The sequence below is a fragment of the Oncorhynchus tshawytscha genome, unplaced genomic scaffold, assembly GCF_018296145.1.
Source record: "Oncorhynchus tshawytscha isolate Ot180627B unplaced genomic scaffold, Otsh_v2.0 Un_contig_4474_pilon_pilon, whole genome shotgun sequence".
NCBI lineage: Eukaryota > Metazoa > Chordata > Actinopteri > Salmoniformes > Salmonidae > Oncorhynchus > Oncorhynchus tshawytscha.
In genome coordinates this window covers 177,371-203,456 of record NW_024609733.1, presented here as the reverse complement: position 1 = coordinate 203,456, position 26,086 = coordinate 177,371, and the positions used below count along the sequence as shown (strand labels likewise).

Below are 26,086 nucleotides of genomic sequence, written 5' to 3'. Positions count from 1 at the left end.
ACAACATACTGCTCAGATCCAGTCTTGGAAACGATGAGTTTTTTCCTAATTCCTAAGAATTTTTGAATGCCAGCTAGAGTGAGTGCTAAACAGTTTTTAATCAAAAACAATAATCCAGGGAGCATGACAAGGCTGTAAAATATGGCTCTTGTTGCTTACTACAACTCCCAGCTCCAGTATCAATGAAATATTCCCTAATCACCCAGCGTAACTACTCCCTCTGTTTTTCTAGGGAAGTAAACTCCTCTTTCTGCAGCAAAGCACTGCTGCACAGACTGTCAGTCATGGTGTTGGACTTACAGTGAGAGTTATGTCAGCAGTTTACGCATCAATTTCATAGAACCATTGTGAACAGACTCAAATGTCATGCAGGTTGAAATAATCGCAATGGCAAGACATACAACAGACTCAAAAATATGTGCAAGTGTAGGGTGGTAGTGGTGGAGAAGGGGCATGAGAGCACACAGTGTGTTGTGAAATCTGTGAATGTATTGTTTCGCATTTAAAATTGTATGAACTGCCTTAATTTTGCTGGAGCCCAGGAAGAGTAGCTGCGCTAATGGGGATCCATAAAAATACAATACTGTAGCAAACAGTGATTTCAACTGTAGAAAGAGTGCCACCTTGTTGCCAATGCTAGTTTTGCTTTAATGCATCACTACATCAAGAAGGAGAATTTGTTGAAAAAAATAATAGGAAGCGCTGCTAGGATACACTACTAGTAGATCTTTGTATGTTGAAGGCGCTCTTCGGTTAAGGGGTTAATTTGACATAAATAACAAGGACCAAGGCCCACGTACAGAGCATGTTCAATAGAAAAATCTTAAACTATCTGACAAAACTTGTGCCAAAACACGTCATTCGTTTTTACAATTTTGTTCTATTGAACATGCCGTCGTAATTTAAACATTTTAACTTTATGAAACGTGCCTTGGTCCTCATGTTTAGAAGGAAATTGAGCACTTACATTGTTTTTAGAATAAGGAGCATTTAAACTTTATTCACAAATCTCATTTTTATTCACTAATTTAGTGCAGACTTGACAATCTATGAATGTAGAGCAAAACACTTACAGTCGACAACATACAGTGGCAAGAAAAAGTATGAACCCTTTGGAATTACTTGGCTTTCGGCATAAATTGGTCATCAAATTTGGTCTGATCTTCATCTAAGTCACAATAATAGACAAACAGTGTGCTTAAACTAATAACACACAAATGATTGTATTTTTCTTGTCTATATTAAATACATAATTTAAACATTCACAGTGTAGGTTGGGAAAAGTATGAACCCCTAGGCTAATGACTTATGAAAAAGCTATTGCAGTCAGGAGTCAGCTAACCTGGAGCCCAATCAATGAGACGAAATTAGAGATGTTGGTTAGAGCTGCCTTGCCCTATAAAAAAACACTCAAAGTTTGCTATTCACAAGAAGCATTGCCTCATGTCTCAAACAAAAAAGGTCTCAGAAGACCTAAGATTAAGAATTGTTGACTTGCATAAAGCTGGAAAGGGTTACAAAAGTATCTCTAAAAGCCTTAACGTTCATCAGTCCACGGTAAGACAAATTGTCTATAAAATGGTGAAAGTTCAGCACTGTTGCTACTCTCCTTAGGGGTGGCTGTCCTGCAAAGATGACTGCAATAGCACAGCGCAGAATGCTCAATGGGGTTAAGAAGAATCCTAGTGTCAGCTAAAGACTTTACAGAAATCTCTGGAACATGCTAACATCTCTGACGAGTCAACGATACGTAAAACACTAAACAAGAATGGTGTTCATGGAAGGAACCACGGAAGCAGCCACAGCTGTCCAAAAACATTCATGCACGTCTTTAGTTTACAAAAGTGCACCTAGACGGTCCAAAATATTTGGTGTACAGATTAAACTACAGTTGAGTTGTTAGGAAGGAACACACAACAACTGTGTGGAGAAAAAAGGCACAACACACCAACATCAAAACCTCATCCCATCTGTAAAGTATGGTGGCGGGAGCATCATGGCTTGGGCTGCTTTGCTGCCTCAGGGAATACACAGCTTGCTATCATCGACAGAAAAATTAATTCCCAAGTTTATCAAGACATTTTGCAGGAGAATGTTGGGCTATCTGTCCGCCAATTGAAGCTTAACAGAAGTTGGGTGATGCAATAGGACAACAACCCAAAACACAGAAGTAAATGGCTTCAAAAGAAAATACACCTTCTGGAGTGGCCCAGTCAGAATCCTGACCTCAACCCGATTGAGATGTTGTGGCATGACCTCAAGAGAGCAGTTCAAGTATATTGCTGAACTGAAACAGTTTTGTAAAGAGGAATGGTCCAAAACTCCTCCTGATCGTGGTACAGGTCTGATCCGCAACTACAGAAAACGTTTGGTTGAGGTTATTGCTGCCAAAGGAGGGTCATCCAGTTATTATATCCAAGGGTTCACATACTTTTCCCACCTGCACTGTGAATGTTTATATGGTGTGTTCAATAGACATGTAAACGTATAATTGTTTGTGTGTTATTAGTTTAAGCAGACTGTGTTTGTATGTTGTTGTGACCTAGATGATCAAATTTTATGACCAATTTATGCAGAAACCCAGGTATTTCCAAAGGGTTCACATACTTTTTCTTGCCACTGTAGAAAAGATCAACGATAAAGTTCACATTCCATACAATCTATTTTCATCATACATTTTACGGGTGTTGAAAAGGCTCCATTCGTAGACCATGGAGCTCATCTGTGATGTCATGTCTGTGGGACAGATACCATCCCAACATTCTGTATTCAATCTTCTCCTTCTTTCAGCCCTCCAAAGACAGCAGTGGGGACACTTTTCTGTTCCAGCTGCACCTCTGGAGAGAGACAAACATAATCAAAGCACACATTTACATAAACACCATGGTAGTGTCTCAAATGGCACCCTATCCTCTATATAGTGCACTACCTATGACCAGTTCAAAAAGTACACTATATAGGGGATAGGGTGCCATTTGGAACATTGACACCACTCTCAAAGTAAACAGGTCACATGCTTGTTGCAGCCATCACGCTGTGCTGCAAGGCGCTGTGCTGCAAGGCATCTCTCGCTCTCTCAAAGTATGTGGACACACACCTGCTCGTCAAACATCTCATTCCAAAATGTCATTCCAAAATCAAAAACATTTGGGATGAATTGGAACCTAATTGGCCAACATCCGTACCCGCAGCAATGTTCCAACATCTAGTGGAGTTGGTCCCCCCTTTGTTGCTATTACAGCCTCCACTCTTCTGGGAATGCGCTCCACTAGATGTTGGAACATTGCTGCGGGCACTGATGTTGGGCAATTAGGTTCCAATTCATCCAAAAGGTGTTTGATGGGGTTGAGGTCAGGGCTCCACCCTGATCTCGACAAACCATTTCTGTATGGACCTCGCTTTGTGGACTGGGGAATTGTTATGCTGAAACAGGAAAGAGCCTTCCCCCAAACTGTTGCCACAAAGTTGGAAGCACAGAATCGTCTAGAATGTCATTGTATGCTGGAGCGTTAAGATTTCCCTTCATTGGAACTAAGGAGCCTGGCCCAAACCATGACAAACAGCACCAGACCATTAATCCTCCTCCACCAAACTTTATAGTTAGCACTATGCATTCGGGCAGGTAGCGTTCTCCTGGCATCCACCAAACCCAGAATGTGAAGCGTGATTCATCACTCCAAAGAACACATTTCTACTGCTCCAGAGTTCAATGTTGGTGAGCTTTACACCACTCCAGCTGATGCTTGGCATTGCGCATGGGGATCTTAGGCTTGTGTGCGCCTGCTTGGCCATGGAAACGCATTTCATGACGCTCCCAACAACAGTTCTTGTGCTGACTTTGCTTCCAGAGGCAGTTTAGAACTCAGTAGTGAGTGTTGCAACCGAGGACAGATGTGTGACCTACCTCTTCACGGCTGAGCCATATTGCTCCTAGATGATTTCACTTCACAATAACAGCACTTAGTTGACTGGGGCAGCTCTAGCAGGACAGAAATTTGACAAACTGACTTGTTGGAAAGGTGGCATCCTATGACAGTGCCACGTTGAAAGTCACTGTGCTTTCATCAAGGCCATTCTACTGCTCATTTTTTAGATTGCATGGCTGTATCCTCAATTTTATACACCTGTCAGCAACAGGTGTGGCTGAAATAGCCGAATACACTAATTTGAAGAGGTGTTTATATATTTATTAATATTTTTTATTATTAGGGTTGTCAATCAAGTGAAACATTCAAAACATTGCATATAGAAATGCAATGTATAGAGTTGTCATGCTTCTATATTATATGACAGAATAATTTTCTGTAATCTACACAGTCCATTTCTATGTGAATGTTCTGTAGCATTGCTCCCCCCTGAACAGCGCCACCTGGTGGTGTTGTAACTCACCCTCTGGGTCCTGGTCTTCATCATCACCATCCTCATCCTCATCATCAATATCAATCTCATCGGGGTTGGCTTGTTTGGCCAGTTCAGCCAGCTCACTGCGAGATGTGTCACTCCTAAACAAACAGATTCACAATGACACAGAGTGGTTAAGACCAGTATTGAACCATTTCTGCATTGTTGTATTTATATTAAATGACTGGCCACTTACTGGGCCCGTATCCACACAGCATCTAAAAATAGGAGTGCTGATCGAGGATCTGTCCATATTATCTTATTCATTATGATTTAAAATCTTAGATCAGCGCTAATATTCTGAGATGCTTTGTGGATACGGGCCCTGGTCTGCAGTTGGGTTTTCAGAGGACAATGTAAAGGATGCTAAATGGGTGGGGGGATGGATGACAGACCTGACGAAGAGGATCTTCTCTTTGAGTTTGGGTTTGTCCTGTTCAGCCTCGGCGGCAAGCTGTTGGGCCTGCTGCTCCAACAGCTTCATATCATCCAGCCCCAGCTGGCCCGGGGCAAGGTCTGAGACTGCACAGACATAAAATAACAGAGTTATACAGAGGTACACCCTAACACTGATTTAGCCCTAACACTAACCAAGCCCCATCTGGCCTGTGTTTTTCATGAAAAACATTTACAGCTGTAAGCATGACACTTCAAAATCATGTTAAAAATCAACATGGAAGATGACACGAGATTAATTGATTCATCATTAGAGATCGAAGGTGTGGGTGCGTATATGTTTGTATGCGTGTGTGTGTGTGCATTCTTACTGGTGGCGTTGGTGGTGGCCTTCATCATCTGTGAGGACATGAAGTTGACCTGTGTGTTGTACGTGGCCTGGACGCTGCGCTTGATCCTCAGCATCTCCCGGATAGTGTCTTCGTTCCCGTGGCGGATCTCAAACTCCTTCCACGTCTGCCAGAACGTGGCCGTCATCTGAAGCAAACACACACACACAGGAAGTAAAACCTTTTATCGCTACTGTGCACAAACCTGTGTTTCCACAAATTGAGGAAAGGACTGAAACAGGGAAGGAGTACGTGGATTGTCCAATAAGAACAGCTAGTTTTCTGTTCAATAACATTTTCCTAATGTGTGCGTTACAGCTGGGACGATAAACCACAAATTATCGTCACCGACCATACCGATAACTTATCGCAGGCATTTTGCTTATATCATTAATTATGATAAGTAGCGTACACTAGAGAAATGTGAAGTTTGAAATTAAATAAGTTTGCAGAGTGATTGTTAATGGCACAATTTGTGGCTACAACCATCAAACTCTTAGTAGTGGTAGCACATTAATGTTATAAACGTATCACTCTATTTATTGTTATCACATCAATTCAGGCAATTTATCGCAATATGGATTTTTGTTCATATTGCCCAGCTCTAGTGTGCACTAATGAAGAGGACCCTGGGTCAGAGTGTGAGAGCTCACCCTTGGGTCACAGATCTGAGAGCAGTAGGAGTATATGGCTCTGCCCCGGTCGATCTCGCCCAGTTTGCTCTCCATGTCAGCGAAGCGCAGGCACATGTCCCTGGAGTGTTCATCTGGAAGCACCTGGAAGAAAACAACATATGATATTATATATTCGAATATATTAGTTGCATAACCATATACACCATCTCAATAAATAAAAATCACATGATTAATTTAGGGGTGTCTAACTCATTTTGCCATGGGGGCTGCAGTCGTTCTTCAACGAGGTCCGGAGAGCCGAAACAGAAGATGTGTTATCTTTCTTCGCCGTCAGAATTAGCAAAACATTTTCCAATATCCATCTTTTGGGAAATGTTTTATGCTCACTGATTGTCTAGCTTTCATTTCAGTGATTATTAGCGAGCTGGAGACAGTCAAGAAATGGTATGAATGTAGGTCTCTTATCATTTTTACAACGTTTCTATTTGGTTTTAGTCATTTGAAAGTATATTGAGTTTGTCCCCCCCCCACAATTTTTTTGAATCTATATAAGTTTGGACACATCTACTTATTCAAGGGTTTTTCTTTATTTGTACTATTTTTTATTTTTACTTCCGGTCACAACTTGCAGACTTGTTTACGTGTTGCTGTGCGTTTTGTTGCCAACCTTACTTTGCTACCTGACAACTTTACGGTTTTTACTTTTTAATTACCGTTTATATTTTTTGTTTTTCCCTCACTCAACTTTTTCACTTCGGACGCTTTATCTGGACATTGTTCGTCAGGACCTCCAACAGCCAAAGCTAAGTAGTAACATTAACATGATGCCTTCTAATTGCAGTCGCTGTACTCATAATATACAGGAGAACGATCGCCTTATGGCGAGGATAGCTGTGCTGCAAGCCCAGCTTCAGACGCAATCGTTAGGCAAGGGTAATTTCAGTGTAGGAAAGGATGAAACAGCGTCTGTGCCACCAGTGAGTACAGATAGTAACGTTATAAATCCCGTATAAATCCCCTCGCACGGTCCCCGCAGCTGGACAACTTTCTCACAGCTTCTGGAGGGAAATGCTGTAGGAATGCTCAACTGGTGTCGCTCATTCAGCCGACAGAAACTTTCAACCGGTTTTCCCCATTAAGCAGTGAGTCGGAGTCAGAGGCCGAGCCATCTCCCGTTACGGGGTCTGAGACGCCGAAGCTTCCCACCATTAGCTCTGACAAATTGAAAACCCTAGTCATTGGTGACTCCATTACACGCAGTATTAGGCTTAAAACGAATCATCCAGCGATCACACACTGTTTACCAGGGGGCAGGGCTACCGACGGTAATGCTAATCTGGAGATGGTGCTGGCTAAAGCTAAAACTGGCGAGTGGAGAGAGTATAGAGATATTGTTATCCACGTCGGCACCAACAATGTTAGGATGAAACAGTCAGAGGTCACCAAGCGCAACATAGATTCAGCGTGTAAATCAGCTAGAAAGATGTGTCGATGGCATCGAGTAATTGTCTCTGGCCCCCTCCCAGTTAAGGGGAGTGATGAGCTCTACAGCAGAGTCTCACAACTCAATCGCTGGGTGAAAACTGTTTTTTGCCCCTCTCAAAATATAGATAGATAGATAATTGGCCCTCTTTCTGGGACTCACCCACAAACAGGACCAAACCTGGCCTGCTGAGGAGTGACAGACTCCATCCTAGCTGGAGAGGTGCTCTCATCTTATCTACCAACATAGACAGGGCTCTAACTCCTCTAGCTCCACAATGAAATAGGGTGCAGGCCAGGCAGCAGGCTGTTAGCCAGCCTGCCAGCTTAGTGGAGTCTGCCACTAAGCACAGTCAGTGTAGTCAGCTCAGCTATCCCCATTGAGACCGTGTCTGTGCGCCTTAGCAAACTCACTAGGATAAAGACCTCCTCCATTGATGCCATTATTGAAAGAGATCATGATACCTCACATTTCAAAATAGGGCTACTTATAATGTTAGATCTCTTACTTCAAAGGCAGTTATAGTCAATGAACTAATCACTGATCATAATCTGATGTGATTGGCCTGACTGAAACATGGCTTAAGCCTGATGAATTTACTGTGATAAATGAGGCCTCACCTCCTGGCTACACTAGTGACCATATCACCCATGCATCCCGCAAAGGCGGCGGTGTAATTAAAAATGTAACGGTAGCAAATTTCAATTTACAAAAAAAAAATGGCGTTTTCGTCTTTTGAGCTTCTAGTCATGAAATCTATGCAGCCTACTCAATTTTTATAGCTACTGTTTACAGGCCTCCTGGGCCATATACAGCGTTCTTCATTGAGTTCCCATCGGACCTTGTAGTCATAGCAGATAAAATAATAATTTTGGTGACTTTAATATTCACATGGAAAAGTCCACAGACCCACTCCCAAAGGGCTTTTGGAGCCATCATCGACTTACTGGGTTTTGTCCAACATGTCTCTGGACCTACTCACTGTCACAGTCTGGACCTAGTTTTGTCCCATGGAATACATGTTGTGGATCTTAATATTTTTCCTCATAATCCTGGACTATCGGACCACCATTTTATTACATTTGCAACAAATAATCTGCTCAGACCCCAACCAAGAAGCATCAAAAGTCGTGCTATAAATTCTCAGACAACACAAAGATTCCTTGATACCTTCCAGACTCCCTCTGCCTACCCAAGGACGTCAGAGGACAAAAATCAGTTAACCACCTAACTGAGGAACTCAATTTAACCTTGCGCAATACCCTAGATGCAGTTGCATCCCTAAAAACATTTCTCATAAGAAACTAGCTCCCTGGTATACAGAAAATACCCGAGCTCTGAAGCAAGCTTCCAGAAAATTGGAACGGAAAAGGCGCCACACCAAACTGGAAGTTTTCCGACTAGCTTGGAAAGACAGTACCGTGCAGTATCGAAGAGCCCTCACTGCTGCTCGATCATCCTATTTTTCCAACTTAATTGAGGAAAATAAGAACAATCCGAAATGTATTTTTGATACTGTCGCAAAGCTAACTAAAAAGCAGCATTCCCCAAGTGAGGATGGCTTTCACTTCAGCAGTAATAAATTCATGAACTTCTTTGAGGAAAAGATCATGATCATTAGAAAGCAAAAGACGGACTCCTCTTTAAATCTGCGTATTCCTCCAAAGCTCAGTTGTCCTGTGTCTGCACAACTCTGCCAGGACCTAGGATCAAGAGAGACACTCAAGTGTTTTAGTACTATATCTCTTGACATAATGATGAAAATAATCATGGCCTCTAAACCTTCAAGCTGCATACTGGACCCTATTTCAACTAAACTTCTGAAAGAGCTGCTTCCTGTGATAGCCCTCCTATGTCTTACATAATAATCAGCTCTCTATCCACCAGGTGTACCAAACTCACTAAAAGTGGCAGTAATAAAGCACCTCTTGAAAAAGCCAAACCCTGACCCAGAAAATATAAAAAAAACTAGCAGCCTATATTGAATCTTCCATTACTCTCAACATTTTTAGAAAAAGCAACTCACTGCCTTCCTGAAGACAAACTGTATACGAAATGCTTCAGTCTGGTTTTAGACGCCATCATAGCACTGAGACTGCACTGTGAAGGTGGTAAATTACCTTTTAATGGCATCAGACCGAGGTTCTGCAGCTGTCCTCGTAAAGAAGGTAAAGACCTTAGTGCTGCTTTTGATACCATCGATCACATTCTTTTGGAGAGATTGGAAACCCAAATTGGTCTACACGGACAAGTGCGGGCCTGGTTGAGATCTTGAGATTATTATTATATGACCATGCTGGTCATTTATGAACATCTTGGCCATGTTCTGTTGTAATCTCCATCCGGCACAACCAGAAGAGGACTGGCCACCCCTCATAGCCTGGTTACAGTTGCAAAAACTGGGTTTCTTCCTAGGTTTTGGCCTTTCTAGGGAGTTTTTCTTAGCCACCGTGCTTCTACACCTGCATTGCTTGCTGTTGGGGGTTTTAGGCTGGGTTTCTGTACAGCACTTTGAGATATCAGCTGATGTACGAAGGGCTATATAAATACATTTCATCTCAATTGGGTTGAGGTCAGGTGATTGTGGAGGCCAGGTCATCTGATGCAGCATTCCATCACTTTCCTTCTTGGTCAAACTGCCCTACCAAGCAAAAAGGCAGTAACTGCTCAGAGTGGAACTGAGAAAAATGGCTTTTATTTACCTTGGTATCACAGTAACATTATGCAGTTACTGCTAACAGGACCCCCATTTTCTCCAAAACACCATACAATAGAGGCAGGATACTTGTCCACATGATGAAGCATGTATTTAATGTAGCAAAAATGACATTAACTCATTTTTGACCAAGTGAGCAGATACTGCCATTTTGCTTGGTAGGGCAGCATAGCCCTTACACAGGTGGGTGTTGGTTATTGTGCTGTTGAAAAACAAATGAGTCACACTAAGCGCAAACCAGATGGGATGGTATATCGCTGCAGGATCCTGTGGTAGCCATGCTGGTTAAGTGTGCCTTGAATTCTAAATAAATCACTGACAGTGTCGTCCGCAAAGCAACCCCACACCATCATACCTCCTCCTCCATGCTTCATGGTGGGAACCACACATGCAAAGATCATCCGTTAACCTACTCTGCATCTCACAAAGACACCGCGGAACCAAAAATCTCAAATTTGGACTCAGACCAAAGGACAGATTTCCACTTGCTTGTGTTTCTTGGCCAAAGCAAGCCTCTTCTTCTTATTGGTGTCCTTTAGTAGTGGTTTCTTTGCAGCAATTTGACCATGAAGGGCTGATTCCCGCAGTCTCCACTGAACAGTTGATGTTGAGATGTGTCCGTTACTTGAACTCTGTGAAACATTTATATGTGCTGCAATCTGAGGTGCATTTAACTCTCATCCACTTATCCTCTGCAGCAGAGGTTTAACTCTGGGTCTTCCTTTCCTGTGGCGGTGCTCATGAGAGACAGTTTTTGCAACTGCACTTTGCAACTGCACTTGAAGAAACTTTCAAAGTTCTTGAAATTTTCCGGACTGACTGACCTTCATGTCTTTAAGTAATGATGGACGGTTGTTTCTCGCTGCTTATTTGAGCTGTTCTTGCCCCAATATAGACTTGGTCTTATACCACCCCTACCTTGTCACAACACAACTGATTGGCTCAAACGCATTAAGAGGGAAAGAAATTCCAAAAAATAACAAGGCACACCTGTGAATTGAAATGCATTCCAGGTGACCTCATGAAGCTGGTTGAGAGAATGCCAAGAATCCAAAATCTAAAATATACATTGATTTGTTTAACACTTTTTTGGTTACTACATGATTCCATGTGTTATTTCATAGTTTTGATGTCTTCACTATTATTCTACAATGTAGAAAATAGTCAAAATAAAGAAAATCCTGGAATGAGCAGGCATGTCCAAACTTTGGACTTGGACTTGGACTGGACTGGACTGGACTGGACTGGACTGGACGGACGGACGGACGGACGGACGGACGGGCGTGCGTGCGTGCGTGCGTGCGTGCGTGCGTGCGTGCGTGCATGCATGCATGCATGTATGTATGTATGCATGCATGTATGTATGTATGTATGTATGTATATAAAACAGCCGGAAGTTAACATACATTTAAACTCAGTTTTTCACAATTCCTGATATTTAATCCTAGTAAAAATTCCTTGTTTTACGTCAGTTAGGATAATTAGGATCACCACTTTATTTTAAGAATGTGAAATGTCAGAATTAATAGGAGAATGATTTATATCAGCTTTTATTTATTTCATCACATTCCCAGTGGGTCAGAAGTTTACATACACTCAATTAGTATTTGGTAGCATTGCCTTTAAATTGTTTAACTTGGGTCACATGTTCAGGGTAACCTTCCACAAGCTTCCCACAATAAGCTGGGTGAATTTTGGCCCATTCCTCCTGACAGAGCTGGTATTACTGAGTCAGGTTTGTAGGCCTCCTTGCTTGCACACGGTTTTTCAGTTCTGCCCACAAATTTTCTATAGGATTGAGGTCAGGGCTTTGTGATGGCCACTCCAATACCTTGACTTTGTTGTCCTTAAGGCATTTTGCCACAACTATGGAAGTATGCTTGGGGTTATTGTCCATCACTTGGAAGACCCATTTGCGACCAAACTAACTTCCTGATGTCTTGAGATGTTGTTTCAATATATCCAGCTAATTTTCCAACCTCATGATGCCATCTATTTTGTGAAGTGCACCAGTCCCTCCTGCAGCAAATCACCCCCACAACATGATGCTGCCACCCCCGTGCTTCACGGATGGGATGGTGTTCTTCGGCTTGCAAGCCTCCCCTTTTTCGTCCAAACATAATGATGGTCATTATAGCCAAACAGTTCTATTTTTGTTTCATCAGACCAGAGGACATTTCTCCAAAAAGTACAATTTTTGTCCCCATCTGCAGTTGCAATCCGTAGTTTGGCTTTGAGGTTATGTCGATATAGGACTCGTTTTACTGTGGATATAGATACTTTTGTACCCGTTTCCTCCAGCAAGGTCCTTTGCTGTTGTTCTGGGATTGATTTGCACTTTTCGCACCAAAGTAGGAGATAGAACGTGTCTCCTTCCTCAGCAGTATGATATCTGCATGGTCCCATGGTGTTTATACTTACGTACTATTGTTTGTACAGATGAGCGTGGTACCGTCAGGTGTTTGGAAATTGCTCCCAAGGATGAACCGGACTTGTGGAGGTCTACAATTTTCTGAGGTCTTGGAAGATTTATTTAGATTTTCCCATGATGTCAAGCAAAGAGGCACTGAGTTTGATGGTAGGCCTTGAAATACATCCACAGGTACACCTCCAATTGACTCAAATGATGTCAATTAGCCTATCAGAAGCTTCACATAGAAGCATGACGGAATTTATTGTATGTAAACTTCTGACCCACTGTAATTGTGATACAGTGAATTATAAGTTAAATAATCTGTCTAAACAATTGTTGGAAAAATTACTTGTGTTATGCACAAAGTATATGTCCTAACCAACTTGCCAAAACTAGAGTTTATTAACAAGAAATGGAGTGGTTGAAAAACGAGTATTAATGACTCCAACTTAAGTGTATGTAAACTTCCGACTTTAACTGATATATATATATATTTTTTTACTCAAACCATCCACAGGCCGGATTGGACGCCCCTCGCGGGACACCGATTTAGACTATTGAGATGCACCTGTGTGTGTGTGCATAACAAAATGAGCCACTACACTCTTACCTCGATGGCTTTCTGGTAGATCGCTCTGGTGTAGGTGACACCGTAGATCTCTGCAGCCCTCTTGATGTAGATGTTGAACATGTGATGCCTCTCCGTGTTGTCCACCGCCTGCGTAGCTCTCTCGTACACCGCCATGGCGTGACGCGCCAACCCAAACTCCTCCTCCAGTTTGGCGTACAGCAGGTAGATGGCTGTCAATCACAACAGAAAATAGTTAAAATATCACTCGTCATTCCTGTAGCTGGGGGGATAGTGCCACATAAATAAGGCCATTATCACAAATAGAACCCAGCAACAAACTGATTATAAAAACTGACTGAGGCTGAAAGATACTTGAACACCCTTTTCATACTATCATGCCAACCTGAACCGTACTGAGCTGGCTCAGTCATGGTCTTTTAACATTGTCATTCCCAGCACGATTCCTGCAACTGTGGTCGATGCGTAACCAGGCCAGCACAGTACAGCTTGGCTTCGTAGTATGAAAAGGATTGTATTTTCCTTGGTGCTTCTCAGTACCTAAAAAGCAACTGTGATGATGATGACTTTATTGTATAAGTCAGGAAATGATTTTTTCATTGTACAGCATGTCAGCTTAGAGTCTAGACAGACGTCACAAACATGCATTAGACATAAAGACATACAGAAGCCACGTAGACAACAATGTCTCTTACTCTTGGCGAACTTGGCTGGACAGCCATCCAGCGCCTGCTCAAACAGGTCCCGGGCCCTCTCCAGCTTCTTGCCCCCGTAGCGGTCAATGAACTTGGTGAGGTAGGTGTTCCAGATGTCATAGACGTTGGGCCACCTGAAGAGGGCGATGCCACGCTCGTACGCCTGCAGAGAGCGCATGAAGACCATCAGCAACAGGAATTTACAACTGATCAAAATGCTGTAGTTTTAAGGGTGAAGGCATGGTCAGGGTCGTTCGTGTTCAGTAGGGAACTCGGCCCTAGACATGACCCAGTTGTAAAGTAACAGTTTGAATGCAGTATGAGTTAGCGTTTATGTTCTAGGCTGTGAAATGTTAGACTGGTCCCAGTTCAGGCATCATGACAATGACCATAAGAGTTGTCAAGACAGCACAACAGAACTGGGACCAGGCTAGTGAGATGTGTGCAGCAGGGCAGGTGGTTGGTGGCACCTTGAAGCTCTCCTCAAAGTAGTTGTGCTCCTCCAGGAACATGGCGTAGTTGATGATTATCTGGGGCGTGGCTATGCGCAGGTCAATGATGCGGTCGTACACCGCCTTGGTGGACTGACGGGGAGAAACGACCAAGACAAAAGGTAGGGTTGTTAGTTACATCGTATGGTCGTTACATGTTTGGTCCCTAAAACCGGGTCATCACTATGCACAAGATGCAATTTTCAGTTTCTCCTATTCTAACAAGATTTCATCTGAGAGAAGAGCTCACGGAATACATAAAACATATAACCTAAACAATGTTAATCAATCCAATCCAGAAACCCTAATGAAGGATTTTTGGGCTCCCAAGTGGCGCAGTGGTCTAAGTGTGGCGCACTGCATCCGAGTGGCGCACTGCATCTCAGTGCAAGAGGCGTCGCTATAGTCCCTGGTTCGGATCCAGGCTGTATCACATCTGGCCATGATTGGGAGTCCCATAAGGCGGCGCACAATTGGCCCAGCGTAGTCCGGGTTTGGCCAGGGTAGGCCGTCATTGAAAATAAGAATTTGTTCCTAACTGACCTGCCTAGTTAAATAAATGTTACTTTTTTTTTATTTTTAAATGAAAGCTTCTTGCAGCCAAAACGTTAGTTGACTATTGCGTATACACAGGCAGCTCAATTCTGATCTTTTGACCAATAAGAGCAGATATTTTGCCAATAATGGGGCAAAAGATGTGTGTAAATGCAGCCTTAGATGTGTTGCATCAAAGCTACCTTCTTTTCCTTTCTAAATCAGTGCAATTGAAATACAAACGAAGACAGACACCGTAGAGGGAAACATGAAAGTACCTGGAAGGTTCCCATACTCTCCTCCAGGTCAGCCAGCATGGACCAGACCTTCAGAGACTTGTACACTCTGTTCTGCACGGGCTCTGACACGTCAAAGTACTCTGCCTTCTTGGACGGGATGGCAGTTGCTTTCTACATATTTGGAAAGAGAGAAAGTCGAGGGATATTTGCACAGACATGCATCCAGTATTTATTCATCCCCCTGTAACTATTCCCCAGGTCATTGCTGTAAATGAGAATGTGTTCTCGGTCAACTTACCTGGTAAAATAAGGGTAAAATAAAAAATGTACATCTATAGAAAGACTATTTGAAACTATGAGAAGAGCGGTCTACACCATAGAATTTGAGATTAGATGAGGGTATTCATTTCTTGAAGTTATTAAATAGATACATTAAAAAAGCAAGTACGGGTCAGCTGCCCACACAGCAATGTGTAGCAGTTTAAACGCATAAGAAATAATTCAGGATGACAGAAAAGTAAAAACAAAATGTACGTGTCTTTGGAGTGTGTGACAGATAGTGGGTCAGTATTTGTTGTGCCTGTATCTCCGTCTCACCCTCAGTATACGTAGCGCCTGTTCGTAGTTCTCATGGCGTAGCTCCATCTCTCCGTATTCACACCACACGCCAGCCAGGTCGTCAACCTGCTTGTAGTTCACCTTGGTGGCTTTCTCAAAGATGGTCCGCGCCTGATGGTGGGGAAAAGTGGAAAAAGAACATTTAAAACAATAAATAAAACTTAACTTCCTCTTGGGTTGAAGGAGTAAATCTCCTAAATGGGGAAACCTTAGTTTGAGACTCACGTCATCTAGCTGCTCGTTCTCCTCGTAGAACTTGGCGAAGGAGACCCAGAGAGAGCTGGGTTTCCCTGTAGCCTTCATAGGGTCCACAGTCTGAACTGCCTCTGTGTAGGTGTTGATGATCTGAAAAAGGGGTTAAGACACACATTCTATACACTGTACATGTATGTGAGGAAGAGCATGCAAGGTACCTATTGCCAGCTAGAAAGACTAAGAAACCATGTTAAATGTGAAATCTGTAAACATGTATAACTAGCTCTGATTTTTCTCAAACCCTTTTCACATAATTCCAACCTGAACAGTACTGCGCTGGCTCGGATATTTTCATTTCACATCACGGTTCCAGCTACAACAGTGGACGCGGAACCAGGCCAGGGCAGTACACCGCAGTTCAGTAGAATAAAATGGGTATTAGAGACAGTGCCAAAAAGATGGCACAGTAAGACTAGGGCTAAGAGCTCAGGGCCTGTATCCACAAAGGGTCTCAGAGTAGGAGTGCTGATCTAGGATCTGGTCCCATCTGTTCATATTATCATATTCAGGCTAAACTGATCCTGGATCCTACGTGTCCACTTCTGGTTTCAGCTACCTGTCGTGGTTTCCCCTCGTACAGTTTGACCCTCTTATGCCACTCGTGGACGTTGTGGGGATTCTGTCTCAGCAGCACACTGTTCAGCAGGAGGGGCCTGCGGGCGATCAGCTGCTCAAAGCGGGCCAGACGCAGCTCCAGGTCTATGTCCTCTGAGACGGGAAAGGGAACACGAGTTGAGCATGACGACAAAGGCAAAGCATTCACTTGCGGCTGTGATTCCCCCCTTGTAATATTTATTTACACAGGTTATTCTCGTTGAGATCAAATCTATTTTTGGGAGAAATTGTGATACTCTACAATCCAGACACACTGGGTGCATCTCAATACTCTAAAATGGCTGGCTTCCCAAGACTACTCTCTTCAGTTGCATTTATGTTGAAGGAACTAGCGCATAAGCATTTCTGTAAACTGTGTACGTGACAAATAACATTTGATTTAATTAATTTTTTTTACTCAAAGTCGCAGCCAGGATTGGGAAAACAGTAACATGGATACCTAGGTCAGGAATCGATTTCCCTTAACCTTTTTGGGATAGGGGGCAGCATTTTCACTTTTGGATAAATAGCGTGCCCAGAGTGAACTGCCTCCTACTCTGTCCCAGATGCTAATATATGCATTTTATTATTGAATAGAAAACACTGAAGTTTCTAAAACTGTTTGAATGATGTCTGTGAGTATAACAGAACTCATATGGCAGGCGAAAACCTGAGAAAAATCCAACCAGGAAGTGGGAAATCTGAGGTTTGTAGTTTTTCAACTCAGCCCCCATAGAAGATACAGGGTGATATTAGTTATGTTTCACTTCCCAAGGCTTCCACTAGATTGTTGTCTACGGGGCTCATAAGGGCTCTTTGAGTGAGTGGTCTGACAGAATGCCACAGCCTCGGTCTGGCGTGCTCACGTGAAAGGTAGCTACGTTCCACTTCATTTGTACAGACGAAGGAATTGTCTAGTTGGAACATCAATGAAGTTTGATGTTAAAAATATCCTAAAGATTGATTCCATACATAGGTTGGCATGTTTCTACGGAATGTAACGGAACTTTTTGTCCAGCGTTCGGCGCGACCTGAACGCGCTTTTGGATTTGTTTACCAAACGCCCTAACAAAAGAAGATATTTGGACCTAACTGATCGACATTATCGAACAAAACATTTATGCTGGAACTGGGATTCCTGGGAGTGCATTCTGATGAAGATCATCAAAGGTAAGTGAATATTTCAAATGCTATTTCTGAGTAATGTTGACTACCCAATATGGCAGGTATCTTTTTGGCTGCTTTGTTGTCTAAAGGCTGTACTCAGATTATTGCATGGTTTGCTTTCTCCGTAAAGTTATTTTGAAATCTGACACAATGGTTGCATTAAGGAGAAGTTTATCTAAAGTTCCATGTATAATAGTCGTATCTTTATCAATGTTTTATGAGTATTTCTGACGTGGCTCTCTGCAATATCACCGCATGTTTTAGAACTACTGAATGTAACACGCCAATGTAAACTCCGAGTTTTTTATATAAATATGGACATTATCAAACAAAACATACATGTATTGTGTAACATGAAGTCCTATGAGTGTCATCTGATGAAGAACATCAAAGGTTAGTGATTAATTCTATCTCTATTTCTGCTTTTTGTGACTCCTCTCTTTGGCTGGAAAAAAAAAGACTATTTTTCTGTGGCTTAACATAATCGTTTGTGGTGCTTTCGTTGTAAATCCTTTTTGAAATCAGACACTGGCTGGATTAACGAGAATTGTATCTTTAAAATGGTGTAAAATACTTGTATGCTTGAGGAATGAGATTTTTGTTGTTTTGAATTTGGCGCCCTGGCTGTTGCGGGAGGGGGGGGTTATTTGAGATCTGAGCAGGAGACAAGGAGAGTAAGACACTTTAGACTATTGAGATGCACCCACCTTCTTCATCTTTCCCCAACTCTGAGGTAGTCTCCATCTTGGCAGCGATCATGCTCTCCTCAAACTGGGCGTAGCTGTCGAACACCTGGGTGAAATCTCTCACCGTCACCACCGTCAAGATGGCCTCCTCATACACATCACGAGCCTGGTGGGCCACAACACACAAGCATTCAAATTAGTCTGTGTGTGTGCATCCCAAAAACTGTGAATATATTTATTAACACTTTACTTGCACTACATAACAATGTTGTAAAGCTTCATAATATGCATGATAGCTAATCAAAACGTGTCAAATATATATTATGACAATGTTATGGTGGTGAGTTACCCTATAATCCTACATAATTTCTAATGACCCTGATGCATGACGACAAAGTCAAAAGTGGACTATGAAGATGATCGTCTATAGGGCTCTGGTCACAAGTAGTGCAATACAAAGGGAATAGGGTCATCCCTGCCGTTTGGGATGCATCTATCCAGACTAGTACCTTTTCAAAATGTCCACTGCGGATGTAGTAGTCAGCCAGGGAGCACCAGAGTTTGCCCAGCTGGTCTGTGAAGCGAGTGAGGCCTCCACGGATGATGGCCCCAACATTCAGAGAGTTCACCTTGTCTGGGTTCTGAGAGATCAGGTCACACAGCTCGTGCCATAGCTGTTAGATATTAACCAAACAAACAACATGGGGATAACATTAAATATCAACCACACAACAACATGGGGATAAGGAGGATGAGCCAGACGTGGTCTTACCTGGTAGTTAGACTTTCCCTCCTTGGACACAAAGCTCTCATCGTTGACAACGGCTGCCAGACGTACTGCTGCTTCATCCAGCTTGCCGCAGGAACGCAGGTAATCTATGTACTCCTCCGCATTCTCTGGGGACAGCTGCAGAGAAAGACAGAGTCAAATCCAGGGGGCTGTTGCAGAAATAACTGTCATTTTACTGTGTAGCCGTATTCATTGATCTGGGCTTTCGACTCTGTCAATCACCACATCCTCATCGGCAGACTCGACAGCCTTGGTTTCTCAAATTATTGCCTCGCCTGGTTCACCAACTACTTCTCTGATAGAGTTCAGTGTGTCAAATCGGAGGGTCTGCTGTCCGGACCTCTGGCAGTCTTCTCTGGCAGTCTTGGCTTGCTATTTCGCAACAAAGGATCCTTCACTCATGCTGCCAAACATACCCTTGTAAAACTGACCATCCTACCAATCCTCGACTTTGGCGATGTCATTTAAAAAATAGCCTCCAATACCCTACTCAACAAATTGGATGCAGTCTATCACAGTGCCATCCGTTTTGTCACCAAAGCCCCATATACTACCCACCATTGCGACCTGTACGCTCTCGTTGGCTGGGCCTCGCTTCATACTCGTCGCCAAACCCACTGGCTCCATGTCATCTACAAGACCCTGCTAGGTAAAGTCCCCCCTTTTCTCAGCTCGCTGGTCACCATAGCATCTCCCACCTGTAGCACACGCTCCAGCAGGTATATCTCTCTAGTCACCCCCAAAACCAATTCTTTCTTTGGCCGCCTCTCCTTCCAGTTCTCTGCTGCCAATGACTGGAACGAACTACAAAAATCTCTGAAACTGGAAACACTTATCTCCCTCACTAGCTTTAAGCACCAACTGTCAGAGCAGCTCACAGATTACCGCACCTGTACATAGCCCACCTTTAATTTAGCCCAAACAACAACCTCTTTCCCTACTGTATTTAATTTATTTTGCTCCTTTGTACCCCATTATTTTTATTTCTACTTTGCACATTCTTCCATTGCAAATCTACCATTCCAGTGTTTTACTTGCTTATATTGTATTTACTTTGCCACCATGGCCTTTTTTTGACTTTACCTCCCTTATCTCACCTCATTTGCTCACATCGTATATAGACTTGTTTATACTGTATGTTTGTTTTACTCCATGTGTAACTCTGTGTCGTTGTATGTGTCGAACTGCTTTGCTTTATCTTGGCCAGGTCGCAATTGTAAATGAGAACTTGTTCTCAACTTGCCTACCTGGTTAAATAAAAATAAATTTTTAAAAATTAAAATAGAGAAATAGACTTTTGGCACATGACAACCAATATATAAATGTAGCTTTCTTTATCAACCATGTATCTAATAATTCTGGAATACGGGCCTCCCGGGTGGCGCAGTGTGCTATGCGCAGCTAGCTATGCCACTAGAGATTCTGGGTTCGAGTCCAGGCTCCGTCGCAGCCGGCCGCGACCGGGAGGCCCATGGGGCAGCGCACAATTGGCCCAGCGTCGTCCGGTTAAGGGAGGGTTTGGCCAGCGGAGATATCCTTGTCTCATCGCGCACTAGCGACTCCTGTGGCGAGCCGGGCGCAGTGCACGCTGACCAGGTCGCCAGGTGTACGATGTTTCCTCCGACACCTTGGTGCGGCTGGCTTCCGAGTTGGATGGGCATTGTGTCAAGAAGCAGTGCGGCTTGGTTGGGTTGTGTTTCAGAGGACGCATGGCTCTCGACCTTCGCCTCTCCCGAGTCCGTACGGGAGTTGCAGTGATGAGACAAGACTGTAACTACTACCAATTGGATACCACGAAATTGGGGAGAAAAATATATATATAATTCTGGAATACCACACTGCTGCTTGTGTGGAAGACTAGAAAACATTAAGCAGAGAGAAAATATTTTGAACGCATGTATATGGTCCTGTCCATTCCTTCAAATAATTACAAGAGCTAAATACATATCTAGGGTTATCAGGGTAATGCATACAGGTAATTCCAATATGAACCCTAGAGGTCAGAGATCTCTTGACCCAAATATTCAGAAAATGTTTCAGATTTCTAATGATATATGATTTGGAGATTACACACACAACATGACATTGCTGCAATGTTATCACAAGTTAGGAAACTCTAGGAACAGGGCCAGTAAGTAAGCTTTGTGCAAGCGAGAAAAGCACACTCCAGGTACAAAATCACAGACAAATAAACAACAAAAAAATCACAGCCCCAGATGTTACCGACAGATCAAATTTGGGGGTCTGACTTATGGACTATAAGGTTGAATAGTTAACTATAAAACCAACAAGGACTAACTTCCAGTGAACTTGATCACGTCAAACCTGGCTGCTTGAAAAGAAGCTGAGAGAACTCTGGAATCAAAAAAAGGTTAGGCCGACCAATACAGGTTACTCAGAGAGGTATCAGAACCCAGGTGAAGGATGAAAACTACTGCATTTCTGATGGTGTCTCTGAGCTGCGGCCTGTCTGTGGCACAGGACGACACCCCAATGACTGAACATGAGGTGGAATGCGCTGCAGAACTACAGAACTCATGCTACATGTTGACTCTGATTACAGAATTCGGAGTCATGGAGGAGAAACAGCAAACCACAGTGGAAAAACTGCAAACCACAATGGAAAAACTAGGAGTCAAAGGTGCTCTTCTCCACTGTCCTGAGAGAGACTGGAGAAATAGGGCCCTTCAGCCAGGAACTAACCTGACCTACAGCAAGGTCATCCCTAACATTGGCAATGCCTACCACCCCCACATAGGAGAGTTAACAGCCCCTGTAAGAGGGGTCTACTACTTCAGCTTCTTCTTTCATGCTGGAGGATCTGAAGACTCCCACACATCCCTGTTCAAGAATGAAGAGTGTATGCCTTTTACATCTGATCACAAGTCTAGTACTGATACAGCAGATAACGGGGGTAATGCAGTCACTCTACAGCTGGAGGTGGGAGATCAGGTCTACATACGCCTAAGGGCAAATGCACACTGTCATCTATTCCAGGCCTACCTTCTATGTTAAGTGATATATCGTAGGTTTCTGATGTGACGTGTGGTTGGTGTTGTTATAATCTCATAACCAAGACAAAATCTTATCACCATTGTTGAAAATAAATAGTGTGTATTAATGTGAATTCTGATTTGTTTTTATTTATTTTTTAATCCTGTGACTATCTTCCATAAGGTGAGGCTTCCGTGGCTTCAGCTTTGGTTGTAGTTCAATCACAGAGGAGCAAATCTTCTAGAAATGTCCTCTTACCTTGAGGTACCTGCGGTAGACACGGATGGCGGTCTCAGGCAGGGGCAGGTTCCGGGCAAAGCGGAGGTACAGGGGCCAGATGCGAGGGTGCTGAGTGACGGGAAGGGCTCGGAGCGCTCGGTCAAATGTGCGTCTGCTCCTGGTGATCTTACACTGAGACACCAGGAACTGGCAGTAGTCCAGCCATATCCTCGGCATCTAGGACATCCACGGGAAGAACAAGTTATGTGGGATACTATTCCTACAATCTCAGACAACAAAATCTACTTCCAAGTAAAAAATACTCTCACACATAAATGTACTCTGTGATAGTCTGTGCCAATGAATGGACAATGATATTCCAACGGGACATAAGCATATGCCTACCTTGTGCATGAAAACCAGTGCTCTTTCATGGCAGTTGTTGATCTCCTCGTAGGCTGGCTCCATGATGCACTTCCCTTTGACCTGTTTCCGTCTCTCTCTCAGGTAGTTGTACCATAACTTGTAACTGCAAGGTCACGTATGAACAATCCGTGAACACAGTCATGACATTTAGCAATGCCTAAAACCATAACCCAGACACTGATATGGTATTCAATAACAACCATTCTATGATTTTCAAATGAGCCTAGATTTTGGGCTGATTTTCCAGAGACTGATTGACAAATGTTTTTAGTCCAGGACTAGGTCTAAGATTTGTCTAAACATCAGCATGGTTACTCCATGGATGTCAGTCTGAAAGAAGTTGCTGTAAAGACACAATAGTCTCGACAAGCCAGAATGTTGAATACAATGATATTTTAACATACTCTACCGGATGTCCATGCTGTTGGTTCTTTTGGTGGTAGGAAGTGGAGATAAGGTAACCACAGGATAGTGTTGTTAACCTCGCTTTTTTGAGGGCCGGAAGGTTCTGTTGCTTGCATTTTCCATTCTTGACGCATTTCACGCAATGCACAATATGTGAACAATAGCCGGATGTAACCAAATGCTGTCGACCAAAGCGGGTTCCCTCACAGTCAGCTGGAAGTTTTTGTGATATTTGCCAGCTCTTTGCGTGGGACAACGGTCTGTGCTTCGGTTAAACTCGGCCATTGTTGACATATTGTGTAAGTTGCGTGCAAATTGTGTCAGCATTGAAAATACAAAACAGGTCAACAGGTCAAGCAGGTTCAAATTAAGTTTATTCAACAGTCTGACTTGTGATGGGACTGGTCACAAAAATGAGACTACATGTTAGAGACGAGAAAGAGGCGTCTTCCACTCTCAGATTCGTTGAAAGGCTAGTTTAAGATGTGTCCTGGAAATCAGCCCTACAATTGAAGTCGGAAGTTAACATACACTTTAGGTTGGAGTCATTAAAACTTGTTTTTCAACCACTTCACACATTTCTTGTTAACAAACTATAGTTTTGGGAAGTTGGTTAGAACATCTACTTTGTGCATGACAAGTAATTTTTCCAACAATTGTTTACAGATTATTTCACTTATAATTCATTGTATCACAATTGCAGTGGGTCAGAAGTTTTACATACACTAAGTTGACTGTGCCTTTAAACAGCTTGGAAAATTCCAGAAAATTATGTCATGGCTTTAGAAGCTTCTGATAGGCTAATTGACATCATTTGAGTCAATTGGAGGTGTACCTGTGGATGTATTTCAAGGCCTACCTTCAAATCAGTGCCTCTTTGCTTGACATCATGGGAAAATCAAAAGAAATCAGCCAAGACCTCAGAAAAATAATTGTAGACCTCCACAAGTCAGGTTCATCCTTGGGAGCAATTTCCAAATGCCTGAAAGTACCACGTTCATCTGTACAAACAGTGCACAAGTATAAACACCCTGGAACCAAGCAGCCGTCATATCGCTCAGGAAGGAGACACGTTCTGTCTCCTAGAGATTAACGTACTTTGGTGCAAAAAGTGCAAATCAATCACAGAACAACAGCAAGGGACCTTGTGAAAATGCTGTAGGAATCAGGTACAAAAGTATCCATATCCAGAGTAAAACAAGTCCTATATCGACATAACCTGAAAGGCTGCTCAGCAAGGGAGAAGCCACGGCTCCAAAATCGCAATAAAAAAAGACTACGGTTTGCAACTGCACATGGGGACAAAGATCGTACTTTTTGGAGAAATGTGCGCTGTTCTGATGAAACAAAAATAGAAATGTTTGGCTATAATGACCATCGTTATGTTTGGAGGAAAAAGTGGGAGGCTTGCAAGCCAAAGAACACCATCCCTATTGTGAAGCACCGGGGTGGTAGCATCATGTTGTTGGGGTGCTTTGCTGCAGACGGGACTGGTGCACATCACAAAATAGATGACATCAATGAGGGCGGAAAATTATGTGGATATATTGAAGCAACATCTCAAGACATCAGTCAGGAAGTTAAAGGTTGGTTGCAAATGTGTCTTCCAAATGTACAATGACCCCAAGCATACTTCCAAAGTTGTGGCAAAATGGCTTAAGGACAACAAAGTCAAGGTATTGGAGTGGCCATCACAAAGCCCTGACCTCAAATCTATAGAAAATTTGTGGGCAGAAGTGAAAAAGCATGTGCGAGCAAGGAGGCCTACAAACCTGACTCAGTAACACCAGCTCTGTCAGGAATAATGGACCAAAATTCACCAAACTTATTGTGGGAAGCTTGTGGAAGGCTACCCGAAATGTTTGACCCAAGTTAAACAATTTAAAGGCAATGCTACCAAATACTAATTGAGTGTACGTAAACTTCTGACCCACTGGGAATGTGATGAAAGAAATAAAAGCTGAAATAAATCACTACTATTATTCTGACATTTCACATTATTAAAATAAAGTGGTGCTCCTAACTGACGTAAGACAGATCAATTTTACTAGGATTAAATGTCAGGAATTGTGGAAAAACTGAGTTTAAATGTATTTGGCTAAGGTGTATGTAAACTTCCGACTTCAACTGTATATGTGCAACAGTAACTGTCTGTGAAAATGTTCCTGTTTCTAGCTAGAGACAGACTACAAACATTAGTCTGGGACACTACAGTATTTTCCATGAACCTTTAGCAGTGTATTCTTATTCTGGCACTGGGGGTATTTTGGGGCAAAAACAAAACTATGCATGGCACCCCTTTGCCCAGGACCAGGATTGGGAGAAACGTTGCCTCTACCTGCCAGGTAGCTCTTTCAGAGCTCGTTCATATATCATGTTGAGGATGGACATTGTGCCGTTTTGTTTGAACTCGATGTAACGCATCCAGCACTTGACCGAGTACGGATTCCTGATGATCTCCTCCTCATAAGGCAGGTCATCTTCCTCCTGAAAAATACCATCACAAACCCAGCAAAACGGTCAACAGGAAGCCTTCTCTCCTTCGGAAGTTGAACACTTTTCTCTCCTTCGAAAAACGCGGCACTGTTTTCAAAACTAGTGCAACGTTGCTCGAAGAATAGAAAGGGCAACAATATGCTGTAAATTCACACACAGTAGACTGTACAGTATCTCAAGGAACAGTTTGCCGGGACATTCAAATCGACACAGCCGAGGTCGAGGAGGCCGCATAAATATTACAGCATGCTGAGAGAATTCCACAAGGAAATATCAATATTCATGACATAACTTACAAATATTACGTCCGGTTTCCCATTTAGAGACGCCATTTTTTATTTTAAGACCAAAATAAACGCCCGTAGTTGTCAAAAGTTCCCAAAATGTAGGTATTGTTACTAAACTTCCTGACTCCTCCAACGTGTTCAGAATGTAAAATAAACCCCGCCCCGTGT

General features: G+C 42.9%; 1 protein-coding gene across 1 annotated transcript; it reads right to left on the bottom strand.

Moving 5' to 3' along the window:
- Nucleotides 1-2,358: 2,358 nt before the first annotated feature.
- LOC112235611 (pre-mRNA-splicing factor SYF1) lies at nt 2,359-26,076 on the bottom strand. Its single transcript, XM_024404072.2, has 19 exons — nt 25,928-26,076; nt 25,474-25,622; nt 22,710-22,833; nt 22,344-22,541; nt 19,074-19,208; nt 18,811-18,975; nt 18,323-18,467; nt 16,411-16,562; nt 15,825-15,944; nt 15,579-15,710; nt 15,021-15,152; nt 14,188-14,301; nt 13,718-13,880; nt 13,044-13,234; nt 5,840-5,962; nt 5,169-5,334; nt 4,797-4,923; nt 4,390-4,502; nt 2,359-2,837 (listed from the first exon to the last, which is right to left on the bottom strand). Exons 1-19 carry the CDS (start codon nt 25,961-25,963, stop codon nt 2,770-2,772), a joined length of 2,553 nt encoding a protein of 850 aa, XP_024259840.1. The 5' UTR covers nt 25,964-26,076; the 3' UTR covers nt 2,359-2,769.
- Nucleotides 26,077-26,086: the final 10 nt, after the last annotated feature.